At 44.9% G+C, this 12602-nt stretch overlaps 1 protein-coding gene across 2 annotated transcripts in view; it reads left to right on the forward strand.

Annotated features, from left to right (window-relative positions):
- The window catches only part of POSH (SH3 domain containing ring finger posh), a 56551-nt gene that overhangs the window by 12343 nt on the left and 31606 nt on the right, over positions 1 to 12602 (forward strand). For both annotated transcript variants that reach the window (XM_050184290.3, XM_055073742.2), the window contains exon 9: positions 4418 to 4543. In XM_050184290.3, the coding sequence (XP_050040247.1) occupies positions 4418 to 4543 (126 nt within the window). The remainder of the gene's footprint in view (positions 1 to 4417; positions 4544 to 12602) is intronic.

A 12602-nucleotide genomic window follows, 5' to 3' on the forward strand; every position in this document is an offset into this window, starting at 1 on the left:
AAATACTTGTTTCATGCGAAGAAGAGACTCATTTTAAGAGAAAATGCTTTCTGAAGCGTCTGCATACCTCTAGTGCAGTTCAAATCGCCCGCCCTCCGATCAAGGAGTGGTGACGTCATGGTCTCATGGTGACGTTGCGCCGTCGGCGAGTAAAATGGCGCCCGCAGACGGCGCTACGGCTTTTCTGTGCAAAACGCAAACGCGCGGCCAGAAACAGAGCCAAGAAAGAGCTGACAGCAGCGTGAAAGCGGAACTATGGTGGCTAGCGGAAGGGAAAGCGCGCGATGATAAGCTGGTTCTTTATTTTATGATGCCAACTTTGACGCTCGTTGCAATGGACGACCCTGACAACGACACATTGGCTCGCGATGCTGGGCTCGACTTCAGCGATTTAAGCACTGATGAACATGACCTGCTGCTGAGGGCTCGCGCTGCCGGCGTCGTTGCGTACTACTACGACGGCAACTGTATGTCATGACTGTACATATTCACACATTTGTATCTTTTCCTTCATGAAAACCAAATGCCGCACTCACCGCCCCGTCTTCGACCTGCAGTTGTTCTTGCGCTTTGGAGAATGCAGGCAAGACCGACGGAACAGCGCTACGGAACAGCATTGCTGTGAAAGGCACTCCACATGACTTCAGTAAGTCTGCGTTGAACTCGTAATCCTCTGAACGAAAGGGCAGCGACCACACTGTGCGATTTTTTTACTCTTTGCCAACGCGCTGTGGCAGAAGTACGGCACTTAACCACTTCGAATGGAGAGGTTCACTCATTGGCACACAGTGGTAAGTAACATTGGATTCGCTGCTGCAACTGCCCTTGGCCAAGTTCCGCGGACCGTTCGCGCATCTCACGACATCACATAGATGTGGCATTCCCGCTGCTTGTTCCAATTGCAAGTTTCACGCGCCAGCAGAACCAACGCAGCACAACGTGACAACGAAACAACTGAAACCCCGAAGCACGCGCGGCGCAGAGTCGAGCGAAAACGAAACCTTTTGACCACCCATACTACTGAAGGGTAACGTCAAAATGTTATTTCTTCTTAGAATCGAACAGAAGTAGACAAGTAGCATTTTCTTCCGTCTTATAACCTAATGAAATCATCCGTTTAATGCGAGTAGTTGAGTACTAGTGACATAAATTATAATGAGGAGTGCCTTCGTCATCAGGCTAGTACCGGAATGTCGTTGGGGCGTCTCAAATCGTGTCATGCATTTACCTCAATTTCTGGGTTACTAAATCTCTGTTCGCGATTATATTGACGCCTTATACGTTCTAGAGCATTGCTTTATCACTTTAACTTGACTTCATAGTAACCTTTAGTGTCCCTTTAAGCAGATGCCCCATTTCATTCTTTTCATCACTTTCCGCACTTCCTTGAAAAAAAAAAAATGCTACAACCAAACTTGCTTCGGCTTTATTATTTGTAGGCTTCATAATGGTTTTGGTCAACAACATGAAGGGCGCCTTTCAATTCTTCTCGCCTGCACTCATGGGCACGCAGCAAATCGCGAGCGGCAACAATAGTGGTCCCGTTTACGCTGATACGTTAGAAGTGTACCCTATTCATGCGCCGACGCTTGTAACGCAGCTAAGATATTCGCCCACCCTTAGCGGAAACGTGCCGTATTAGGATAGCAGTGAAGACAAATGCCGCAGTTCCCGCAGCATGCCCGCCATGTGTTTCTGTCACTGGCAGCTAGGCGCGCCCATCTCTGTTTCTGCCCCCTCAAAGTGGACATGGCTATGTTATTGTTGCAAACTTGCCAATATTAACTATATTATTAATTACTGATACGGAAGAAACTTACAATGCGCGTGCGTAATGTACTCACGAGAAGAAAAATAATCGTGTTCGGCGCATTCGGCTTGCTCCACCGGCTGCCATTTTTGTTTTGGTGTCCCGCACTGACAGCGGCAGTCGGCTGCTTGTCATCCTGCAGTAAATGCAGAATGAAAAAAAGAAAATGTTTTTTTTTTTTTCGTGGGAAATTTAACCCACGTAATGTTCGCACCTCTGAATTCGCATCGAATTTTTTTGACAAGAAAGTGCAGTCATTATGCAAATAAATACGGTATGTTACACTGCAGATAAAGTGGCTGTTACTTTGTCTATAAAAAGAGTCCATGGTAGTGTGTATAAGTGCGACTGGACGAGGACGAAGAAAGAAACAGATACACAGACAAGCGCTGTGTCTGTGTATCTGTTTCTTTCTTCATCCTCGTCCAGTCGCGCTTATACACACTACCATGGATTCTAACCAACTAGCCCGCCAACGTGTTTTAAAAAGAGATATTAGGAAAAATTTCGCTGCTCAGAACTGTGTTTAAGGTAATTGTGGTACCAGGTAAATACTGCTGGCTACAAAGAAGCAACATGTTTGGATGTTCTTTCTGCCTCTTTTTTTTATTCGACTAGCTGCATGGAGAAATTCTTGGCGGGCACAGGGCTCCAGCTCTCCCCGTCCAAGTCCGAACTCCTTTTGTATCGACTGACAAGAAGAGGCGCATCCCCAAAGGGCAGGTCCCCTTCGGGAAGGATGACATCTCCATTCGTACGGCCATGGGGCAGGTCATTCCCAGGGTGGAGGTCATCCGCGTACTCGGTATGCTGATCGAGGCAAACAGTCGTAACGGACAAACGGTCGCTCGTATCACCATTAAAATGGACAACATGGTCAGGCTCATCACTAGGGTCTCCAACAGTCGCGGAGGGCTTGGTGAAGACAACCTCCTTATGTTGTACCATGCCTTGCTAACGAGTCACTTCACATACGTGGCCGCTGTGCATCGCTGGCACGGATACTCGCCTACCAAGTCGGAGAAACGCCGCTCGCTGGCGTGGATGCGGGGCTCCACAAGGACTCGCTCCATACATTCGAGATTATAAAGCAATTTCAGTTCGGCAGGACGGTCTATCCTCCGCCCCACGCCAAGCTCTCCAGGCCTCAGTCTTCCACCCTTCTCACGCTGCAGACAACGTCCTATCTTAAGGGTCAGCAGGTACGCGGACTCATTCGAGCCCGGTTGTACGGATTGTGGAGATCCCTACTGCACTTTAGAACACATTCTCTGGCGGTGTCCCTCGTTACGGGACCAAGATCATCTCACCACAGAAGAGGAGTGGGAGGAGGCGCTCAAGAGCTCCAACCTCGCCACTAAGCTACAGGCCGTCCAGAGGACCCGCGACGGCTCCTCCCTCGTAAGAAGATTTTGGAGTCGCCCCTTAGGACCTGAATAAAGTTCACTGCCTGCCTGCCTGTTGGATAAGAATCAATTAGGTCAGTCCTGTCAAGGTAGAATTTACAGAAACCCTCTGTGCAATTGCCCCAGGAAGTAGACAAGAGGGACAGCTGGTGCCATAGCTCAGTTGGTAGAGCATTGCATGGGGTTTGGCTCCCACCAACAGCAAGTCGTCTTTTCAGCTACTTTTGTTTCCCTTTTCATAACAATTTCTTCTTGTAAATTATAACATCAGTTAGCTGTCCCTATGCTTTTGTTCGTGTGTTCTTTATGGGGTTGTTACTCGCAAAAAAAAAAATGTAGCCCCTAGGTTCGCCTTACTCCCTTTGCTCATTGTGAGGTCAAGTTTCATTGTTGTACAGCAGAACGTTGTTAAAATGTTTTTCAAGGGACCGCAAAATAAATAAAGCTTAGCCCGGAAAACTCAAAAGTGAGGACGGCCGTAAATCACCACAGCAACATCAGAAACATCTCTGAATGGCTGCCAGCACAGTTATTAAACATCTCAGTGTTTGTACTGTGACTGGGAATAGAGCTTGTGTGCACGTATAGTTCTGTGCACGTATAATGTTCTGTGACGGTGGCCCCTTTTCATTCTTGTTATGCTTCCCTGCATAATAGAACTGTATCATGGCGAAGCTGACTTGGTGGGCTTGGCCCAGTGTGTGCAGTTCCAGGTAGGTTTTAATAGATGCACGCTATCTGAGGTGCTTCGTCAAGTGCTCTGTGCATGTTTTCTCTGAACGGTTACACAGCACCTGGCTTGGGCAACTTCGCTCTTTTGTTGCAACCTCTGAGAGCAAATTTCCCTCTGCACCGCTAAATTTAGGGGATCATTGCATTCAAACGTAATGTAACGCGCAGGAACGTTACAGAATGGTGACTAATCTAATGGGAACATAATAAAAGAGTCAGTGGGATTTTTGTCAGGACCTTGAAAGCACAACACAGTATCCTGGAAAATGCAACAGTGAAGAATATATCCATGGGGTTCCACTGTATACTTACGGCTGCACAGCAGGAAAACATTAATGCCACACAACAGCAGACCTCCCCTTTCTGTCCTCTGTATGCTCTGTTAGCCTTGTGAAAACATCATAGGAAAATTGTTTGGTGCATTTATATGTGTGTCAATGACTTACTCACATTGTCTTCACTTCTCCAGCCTCAGGCTCCCCATCGGCATTCGATGGAGGTGCTGAACACATGCACTGAGGTCGCATCACAGCCCAGCTCACCGCCCCAGGGGCAGGCAGCCTCTCCAAGCAGGATTCCCACAGCATCATCAAAGGTGAGTTTGACGGCATGTGATGTTTCACTCTGATTTGACATTTCTACTTTGGGGACAAGTTGCATTAGAAGAGCTGCATATTTATAAAAGGGGGAGAAGGGTGCAGATAGAGTAGGGCAAGAAAATGGATTTTTATAATTACGGTGCTTTTGTTCATTTTGCATTTGTTGCCATGTGTCATAACAAGGTAATGACAAATATGTGCCGCCTTATGTCATACAGATACAGCAGGAGTAACTTATGAAATACGCTGTCCGTTAGCTGTCGCTCATAGTCAGGTTGCTCAGTTTTAACCTATAAAGAAAATCTTCTGTATACGATGCTGCCATGAACAGAGCCAAATATTATTCCGCTTTGTGCAACAGAAAACTTCTGATATCACATAGTAGATCTTGCTGTCTTTCTCTCTCCCTGTGGCTTTCCAAACCCCTGCTATTTTTCTGTCTTAGACAACATCATCTGTGACGTTACAGAAAGAGAGCGCCTGTCCATAGACATACATCACTTATTGGGCACACGCCTGCACACCCTTCTGGGTTTTCAGGGATGGAAGCGCTGTGCCAATTGCGCCATCTTGCTCCAACCTGTGCCAAAACACTAATTTCAAATGAAGTTGTCAAATATAGCAGGATTTGTATGTTGAGTGGCAAGTACACAGCCATAGACATGCATTGGCTAGCGCTTAGCCCTGCAATCTAGGCCTAAGCAATCCGTTTCACCGTGGGCGTCTTTGAAGTGTGGGTTGGCATAATTGTAACTAGGCCACAAAAATATGAGAACTGTTTTGTGCTATATAATGCATTATAAATGTTTTATAAAAGTGGTACACGTACAATCTGCTTAGTGTGTAGCTCATCAGTTTCGTTATATATTTTGGCATACAACTTTGTGCCCTATTGGTACACCTGTGTTGATTTTATGGGTGAATGCCATGCGTGTGATATTCTAAGTCTATTTCGCACATGCACCACGTCCGGTTGCTGAGATGATGGTGTGGAACGCCGACAAACAATTTGCTTGCTTTCATGAAGCTTCTTGGCAACCGCAATAATCACTAAAATCTGCACCCTGGCTACACTATATTCTGCCTGGCCATACCACACAATATCAGGCCCTTGCCACCGCAGAGCGCAAGCCAAGAATGTCAAGTTTCATATTTAGTCAACCTTGGCGGTCAAATTGTGGTCTTAATTGACTCGCTGTGCTTTCTTAGTGGTTTTGGTGTTGCACTGCTAAGCACGGGGTCGTGGGATCAAATCCTGGCCATGGCGGCCACCCGCATTTCCCCTCCTTCGAAATGCGGCCGTGTACTTAGATTTTGGTGCACGTTAAAGAACTTCAGGTGGTAAAAATTATACTGTAGTCCCCCACTGTGGCGTGCCTCATAATTGTGTTTTTCGCATGTAACCCCCCCCCCCCTCTTTCTGTCTCTCTCTTTCTCTGTCTGTCTCTATCTCTATCTATATATATATATTTTTTCGTAATTAAACATTTGTTTAAACCGCAAACCTCTGAAAATTGCGTTTGCAGCAATGAAGTTCACGACGCAACTTGTGTAGCCCAAAAATTTTGATAAACATCATTGGACACAGGAAATATGGGTTGCTGTTTTACACTGGTTTTTTTATGGTGCCTGTGGCGGAACTGCGAATAAGCCCGAATAATCATGCTTATTCAAAATATTGGTCGATGACGCAGACTGGAAAGCCAGGGAACATTTTTACCCCTTTATTGTTTTCAAAAATATCTTTGAGCTATTTCTTGGCAAGCAATGTGAAATACTGGCAAACGTGCAATGACTAGAACATCACTTCACATTTATTCTGCGGTATTCTGCTATCCTAAAGTGGGACATGGGTCTTACCCCCGTATTCAGAAATGCATCTTAACTTGAAGCCCATGCTTGACTTGATATAAATGATGCCTTATGCGAATGTGACCAAGGCACTTTTTGCGTATCCTTTGATGCATTCACGACAGGCATCATTTAAACCAAGTCAAGCGTGGGCTTCAAGTTGGGATGCATTTCAGAATATGGGGGGTTAGAGACAAAAAAAAAATAGCAGGAAAATAACTTTTTTGCATGCATTGTTTTCTTGTTCTACTGTGTCCAATACATTATCTCACATTTTCACACATCTAGGACCAATATTTTGGTCGTAGTGGCGTTTTATATCGTTACGTGAATGAAGGAATAAGAACTGGAGACTATTTACAAGGTGTATTTACAAAGGATAATGCAGCGCTAGCCAGTTCAGCCGACAGCTTGAGAGCCAGAGCGCGTTCGTCGTCTTCATCAGGGCACCTGCGTGCATCGGCCACAAGAAACACGCAATATGCATGTATCATTATCCCCAGTGGCGGAAGCACCATCCCGGTGCGTCTAAATATCGGTGATAACAGGAGACTAATATGGTTTGAGGCGTGCGACATGCACAACGTCAGTGGAATTCGGGGCAGATGCGGCACTGGGACTGACTGGGGCGATTTTGTACGTAACTAGAGTCACGGCACGCAGCACTCGATATGGGCCTGTGTACCGAGACAGGAGTTTTTCTGACAGGCCAACGTGGCGAGTCTGGGACCACAGGAGTACCAGAGATCCAGGCGAAAAGTGGATGTCTCTGTGTTGGCGATCGTACAAAGGCCGTTGCTTCTCTGGCGAGGTCAGAAGGCAAGCGCTGGCGATTTCGCGTGCTTGGGTTGCCCTGGTGATGGCGTCAAGTGCCTACTCTCTGGTCTCTGCTGCGGTGGATGGGAGGGATGCGTCCTGTGGCAATGTAGGCAATGTGACTCTTGTCTGGGTGGTTTCCAAATTCTGCCCGTACTTGTATGGCACGCACTTCTCTGTAATCACGGACCACCACGCGCTCAGCTGGCTTTCCTCACTCAAGGATCCTACCAGCCGGCTTGGTCGCTTGGCTCTGTGGCTGCAAGAATATTCCTATGCAGTAATGTACAAATCGGGCCGATTACATCAAGACGCAGATTGTTTATCACGCTATTTAATGGACGAACCACTTGCTGACCCTGACCCCGATGCCGACGCTTGCGTTTTCTACGTTTCTCAGCTGCTACATGTTGCCGACGAGCAACGCTGTGATGCCAGTCCTATTCATTGCCGGCCATATCGAATTTCTGCTTCAGAGCGTAAGGTTATTCAAGATGAAGTGAACAAGATGCTTGCCAAAGGTATTGTTGAATCTTCGTCGAGCCCTTGGGTGTCGCCCGTGGTACTTGTTAAAAAGAAAGATGGCACATGGCGTTTCTGCGCAGATTATCGTCATCTAAACTGCATTACCAAGAAAGACGTCTACCCCGCACCTCCACCAAAATGTTACGCAAACGAAGGAATAAGAACTGGAGACTATTTACAAAGTGTATTTACAAAGGATAATGCAGCACTAGCCAGTTCAGCCGACAGTTCAAGAGCCAGAGAGTGTTCGTCGTCTTCGTCGGGGCGCCCATGTGCTTCGGCCACAAAAAACACGCAATATGCATGTATCAATATCGAATCGGCAAGCTGTATTTTTACTGACAAACACGCAAAAAAGGGCCTTTTTTCGTGACACGCAGTTGTTGTTCTAATGTTTCTGATCGCTGCCATATTAGTCTTGTTTGAAAGAGTCACTGTTCTCGTTTAGTTTTTGCGCCACTGCTACTCAGTGCGCTGAATGGCCATGAAGAAAAAACCAGCAAAAAAGTAGTCCCCATGCCCAATTCCATTCGTTGACTGAGGCAGGTGACTGTAAACACGCCATGCCATTGGCGGACCTTCACAGTCGTCTGCTCGAGTGTGTGAAACTCGGCATGAAATGGATGTCAGATCCTGTTTGCTGCAAGCCATAAATTTGGTGAACAGAAGGAGAAATGAGAGTTTTAAACTGCAAAAAGTACGCAGCAGTTTTGGAAGATAGTGGCAATATTTGCTACCCATGTCGAGCCCCACGGGAGCCTCGCCCCGCGACTACAGAATAGACTTAGCCGGTGAAAGCGCTTCTGGTAGCGGCCAGTGTCCGTGCACCATTCCAGCACAACTACTGCAGCCCGATGATTTGAAGAAACTGAATAAGGCTCAAGAAAAACTGCAAGACTTTGCTTCAAGGCCAGCTACCAAGTGAAAATCGGGTTTTCTCGCTCGCACTAATGCAGCTGCGGGTGGCTCGGATGCTATGTAGACATGCTTCGTTATCGTAAGCTGAGATTCTATAAATGCTCTGCTGTCTTGTGTAAAATGCAAGTTGCGGTGCAGCAATGGGCAAAGGTGAACGTTACTGCGGTCTCGCCACAGAGATAGTAATTTCGTGTGCAATTTGCGGCGATGCCGCGTTGGCGCGGAGTTGGCCGCGCGTGAGCAGCGGCCAAACGTGCACCCCGTTCCTCGTGAACAATCTCGCTGTGCATGAAATGTGGCGCACCGGTAATTGGCTAATGGCATTAAATAAATTTTTTTTTGCCAAGTGAAGATATTCATTTCATGCGCGATCTGCGGTGATGCCACATCGACCAAACGTGCAACCCATTCCTAGTGAACAATCGCACTGTGCATGAACTGTGGGGCACTGGTAATCGGCAAACGACCCAACTTTCTTTTTTTTCCCAGTAGAAAACATTTCACACTGGTGTATACATACTGGAGCATGTGCTAGTGGCATACTATAGCCTGTTACCACTGGTAACATGTAAATAGTTCATTATATTTCTGAATAAATCAAGTTGTCTGTTTTTCTCAAAACAAACTTTTTACTTAGCCTTGACAAGTTACTACTTCAAATAAATGTTTCATTCTCTCTCTCTCTCTTCTCTCTCTCACTCAGCCTGCCTGTTTATGGCAACACTAGGAAAGCTACAGCTGTAATTTTTTTTTCCTTTTGCTTTATGAAGCCAAATGCATTAAGCTTGAAGTGCTGCAAGCAGATCATTATGGGGCTTACTAGTCAATGCTGAATGTAAATGTGTAAATAGCTTTTACTGTATAGCACTGAGTAACGTATCTTTCCTAAAACATGGTTTTTGGTCACTTTTCTTGTTTGCTGTATCAATGTCATTGGATCTAGAACAGCTAGAGCTATTATTTTGTTTTGCAGCACAAAGCTAAATGTACCAAAGAAGCAATGCTGAGAGCAGATACTTTTTCTTTTCAGCTTCAAATTCTTTCTATTTACATTTTACATTTGCTTTATTATGAATACTTTGAACGCAGAACTTTAATGGGTCGTAAAATGGCAAATTATTGTTCAATTTCGAATCTGTTTCCAGCATTGCTATCGTTATGTACTGTAGTATCCAACTATGTGTTGTTTGCAAATTTCCCTGTAGCATGTAAATTTTAATTGTTTCAGCAAACTATGGAAAGTAGTTGTTATCTCAACAACTACTATGTATGTGCAAAATATATTTGGATATTTAAAGTAAACACTGAATGCATATACGCAGTTATCAGATTTGATCAAGCAATGAAGTTATCTCTGAAGGTCGGCAAGAATTAAAATTTACTTGAGGGCACTACACGAACGGCGTTAACTGTACCTTGATGGGTGTTGTTCATGGTGGCCACTGCAAATATCTCTCATTCATTGCGCAGTAATATGTTTAATTAGCTAAATTTATGTTTATCTAATCAATGAGATGTCAATGAAAACGTTGTGGATGACATTGAGAAATGCCCGCTAACAGCATTCAAAACAACCTAGGGTTTGTGAAGACTTTTTTATCGAGAAAAAACTGAAAAATTTTGTTTAAATTAAAGAACAATGCTGTGATCGTGACAGTGCTTCTGCGCACCAAAGATTAGATCAATCTTTAAGCAAGCCTCGTCTAACAGAGGCACTGGGAGTGAGCGGCCATGCTTTTTTCTTGCTGCATCAGCAGTTTTTGGCTCGCATGTTTGGTCCCTATCGTGTGCAAAGTAACGCGATCTTGTAATGGTTCACTTTCTGAACCATTGCAAGACGGTGACCCAGGTTTGCACATTTGTAATATACACTATGCACTGATGATGATGTTTACGTCTGAGACCACTTATATTATTGGTGCGGGGGCGCATTCTCATGTAGATATTTAAACAAATTTGCAGGCAGGAGGAGGAGGAGGCATTTTCTTGTTTCCCTTTATAAGAAAAAAGGACCACACAAGACATAGGTTGCTACATTTGCTGTTATCGGTCATTTATCTACGTATTCCATAACCTTTGCATTGGCACCTTATTGAATAAGTAAGGTAATAAAAGTTAGTTCATTAAAATTAAATATTATTTACTTGTTCACAATGAAGAAAAAGAAAAGAAACTCAACTAGCATCAACACAAGCCTATCAACATAGAGTGGGCGTTGTTCACAGAAAACTCTCGGTTATCTTTTTCTTGGCCAAATTTAGTAGGCACATCTGGTATGTAATTTAATGGTGGTTTCTGAGAAACCTGTATCGGCTTCCTTTGTATCTTCATGCTACAGTCAGGTGGATGACAATTTTTCTCTGACATGAATTTTGCTCACCTTGCGGGCTTCTGCAGAACTGATCTGTCTTAACTAGTAGTATTCTGCAAAGTCAAGTAAGGAATACCTTTTCTTCATGTGCCTGTATTTCACTCGTATTGACTTTTACTAAGCTGCTCCAAAGTGCCAAGTTTGCTGCTCCAAAACTTCCTTGGCCGCTTCCCATCCCTGGTTTTCTCGGAAACAGTGAAGCAACGTGTTTCACCCGTGCTGTCAGTGCTCCTTTGTCGCTCCTTTGTCTTGTCACTGCTCCTCTCTCTCTCTCTCTTTTTACTGACTACACACCTAGTCCACCTAGTGAACATGTCCATTTTGTCTGCTGTTGACATTCTGATTGGCTGGGCTGGGCTGTGAATCTGCGGCAGCGAAGTGCCACAGCCAATCGGCACTTCAGCAGCAGACAAAATGGACATGTGTATCCCTGTTGTGGGATACACATGCACATTACTTACGATTATTTACCTTTATATATGACACACAAGCAGCATGAAACTAGAAACAGCAAAGACTGAGAACTCTGTTTTTTGGATAAAACTGACTTTTTCATCAACTTTGCTGTTGTAAATTTTGTCTGCTTCAGGAAGTTGCCTGAATAAGCTTGCTTGAACCGGATATATGGCGTCTTGTGCTGCCACAACAGGGTGACTTAGATGCAATTACAATTTCTTTCCTGTCTGTATTTCTCTGCTGTCTTGTGTCTCCGCATCCTTCAACATCTTTGAAGATTTTTCACGAACAGACTCTATTTTTAGTAAAACTTCACGTAACATTAGTAAAATTGTAGAACTGGCCCAAATTCATCAACTTTATGAAAAATTTGGATGAGTTGACAGGTATGCAATGGGAATCTGTTAAAGATGCAGGCGCGGATCACTTCAGCTGTTGGACGTTGTTTTCAGATGGTAGACCCCAGGCACAACTGAAAACAGGTGTAAGGGCCGCTTTGTCCTGAGGTCTCCAGGTAGAGGCTCTTTTGCTTCAAGGAAAATTGCAAGGAAGAGAGCATGGGGTTATGGTTAGGGTTATGGCACATATTTCTTGCTGGAGGTGAGATTCTTAAGTGGTGAAGACAGACAAGAAGTCTGAAAGAAGGAAAATGGGGGGTTTTGAGGTGACAGGGAGAGCAAGCATTTTGGTCCAAAAAGTCATTGTAGTGGTTTTGACCATGTGCCTGCACCCAGTGTATTCTGATAACGCATATGGGTACTTCTGTCATGAGCCACACTAGAGAATCCTCAGCAACATGGCAGCCAGCTGTCAAAACATTACCACATGTATAAGCATAACACACTGCGAGAAGGACTACGGACACTACGAACTCAGCATTAAAGGGTTACTGAAAACAGTTTTATGCTTTGCCTGTGCAGTTGTACACTTGGCCACTGTGCGCCTCGTCATGTCCAGCACTGCTGCAGCAGCCTGTTCCTTTTTTATACAGAACATAGTTTCATGCTTTGTGTAGTCAGCCTTATGGTGGAGAACACAAAATATAGCGCAGAAGCACAATTCAATCTGTTGTGGTGGCTGGGGCTTACATCTTTGACTTGCCTAACATCTTGTGGCTT

The sequence above is a fragment of the Dermacentor andersoni genome, chromosome 4 (assembly GCF_023375885.2).
Source record: "Dermacentor andersoni chromosome 4, qqDerAnde1_hic_scaffold, whole genome shotgun sequence".
Classification (NCBI taxonomy): Eukaryota; Metazoa; Arthropoda; class Arachnida; order Ixodida; family Ixodidae; genus Dermacentor; species Dermacentor andersoni.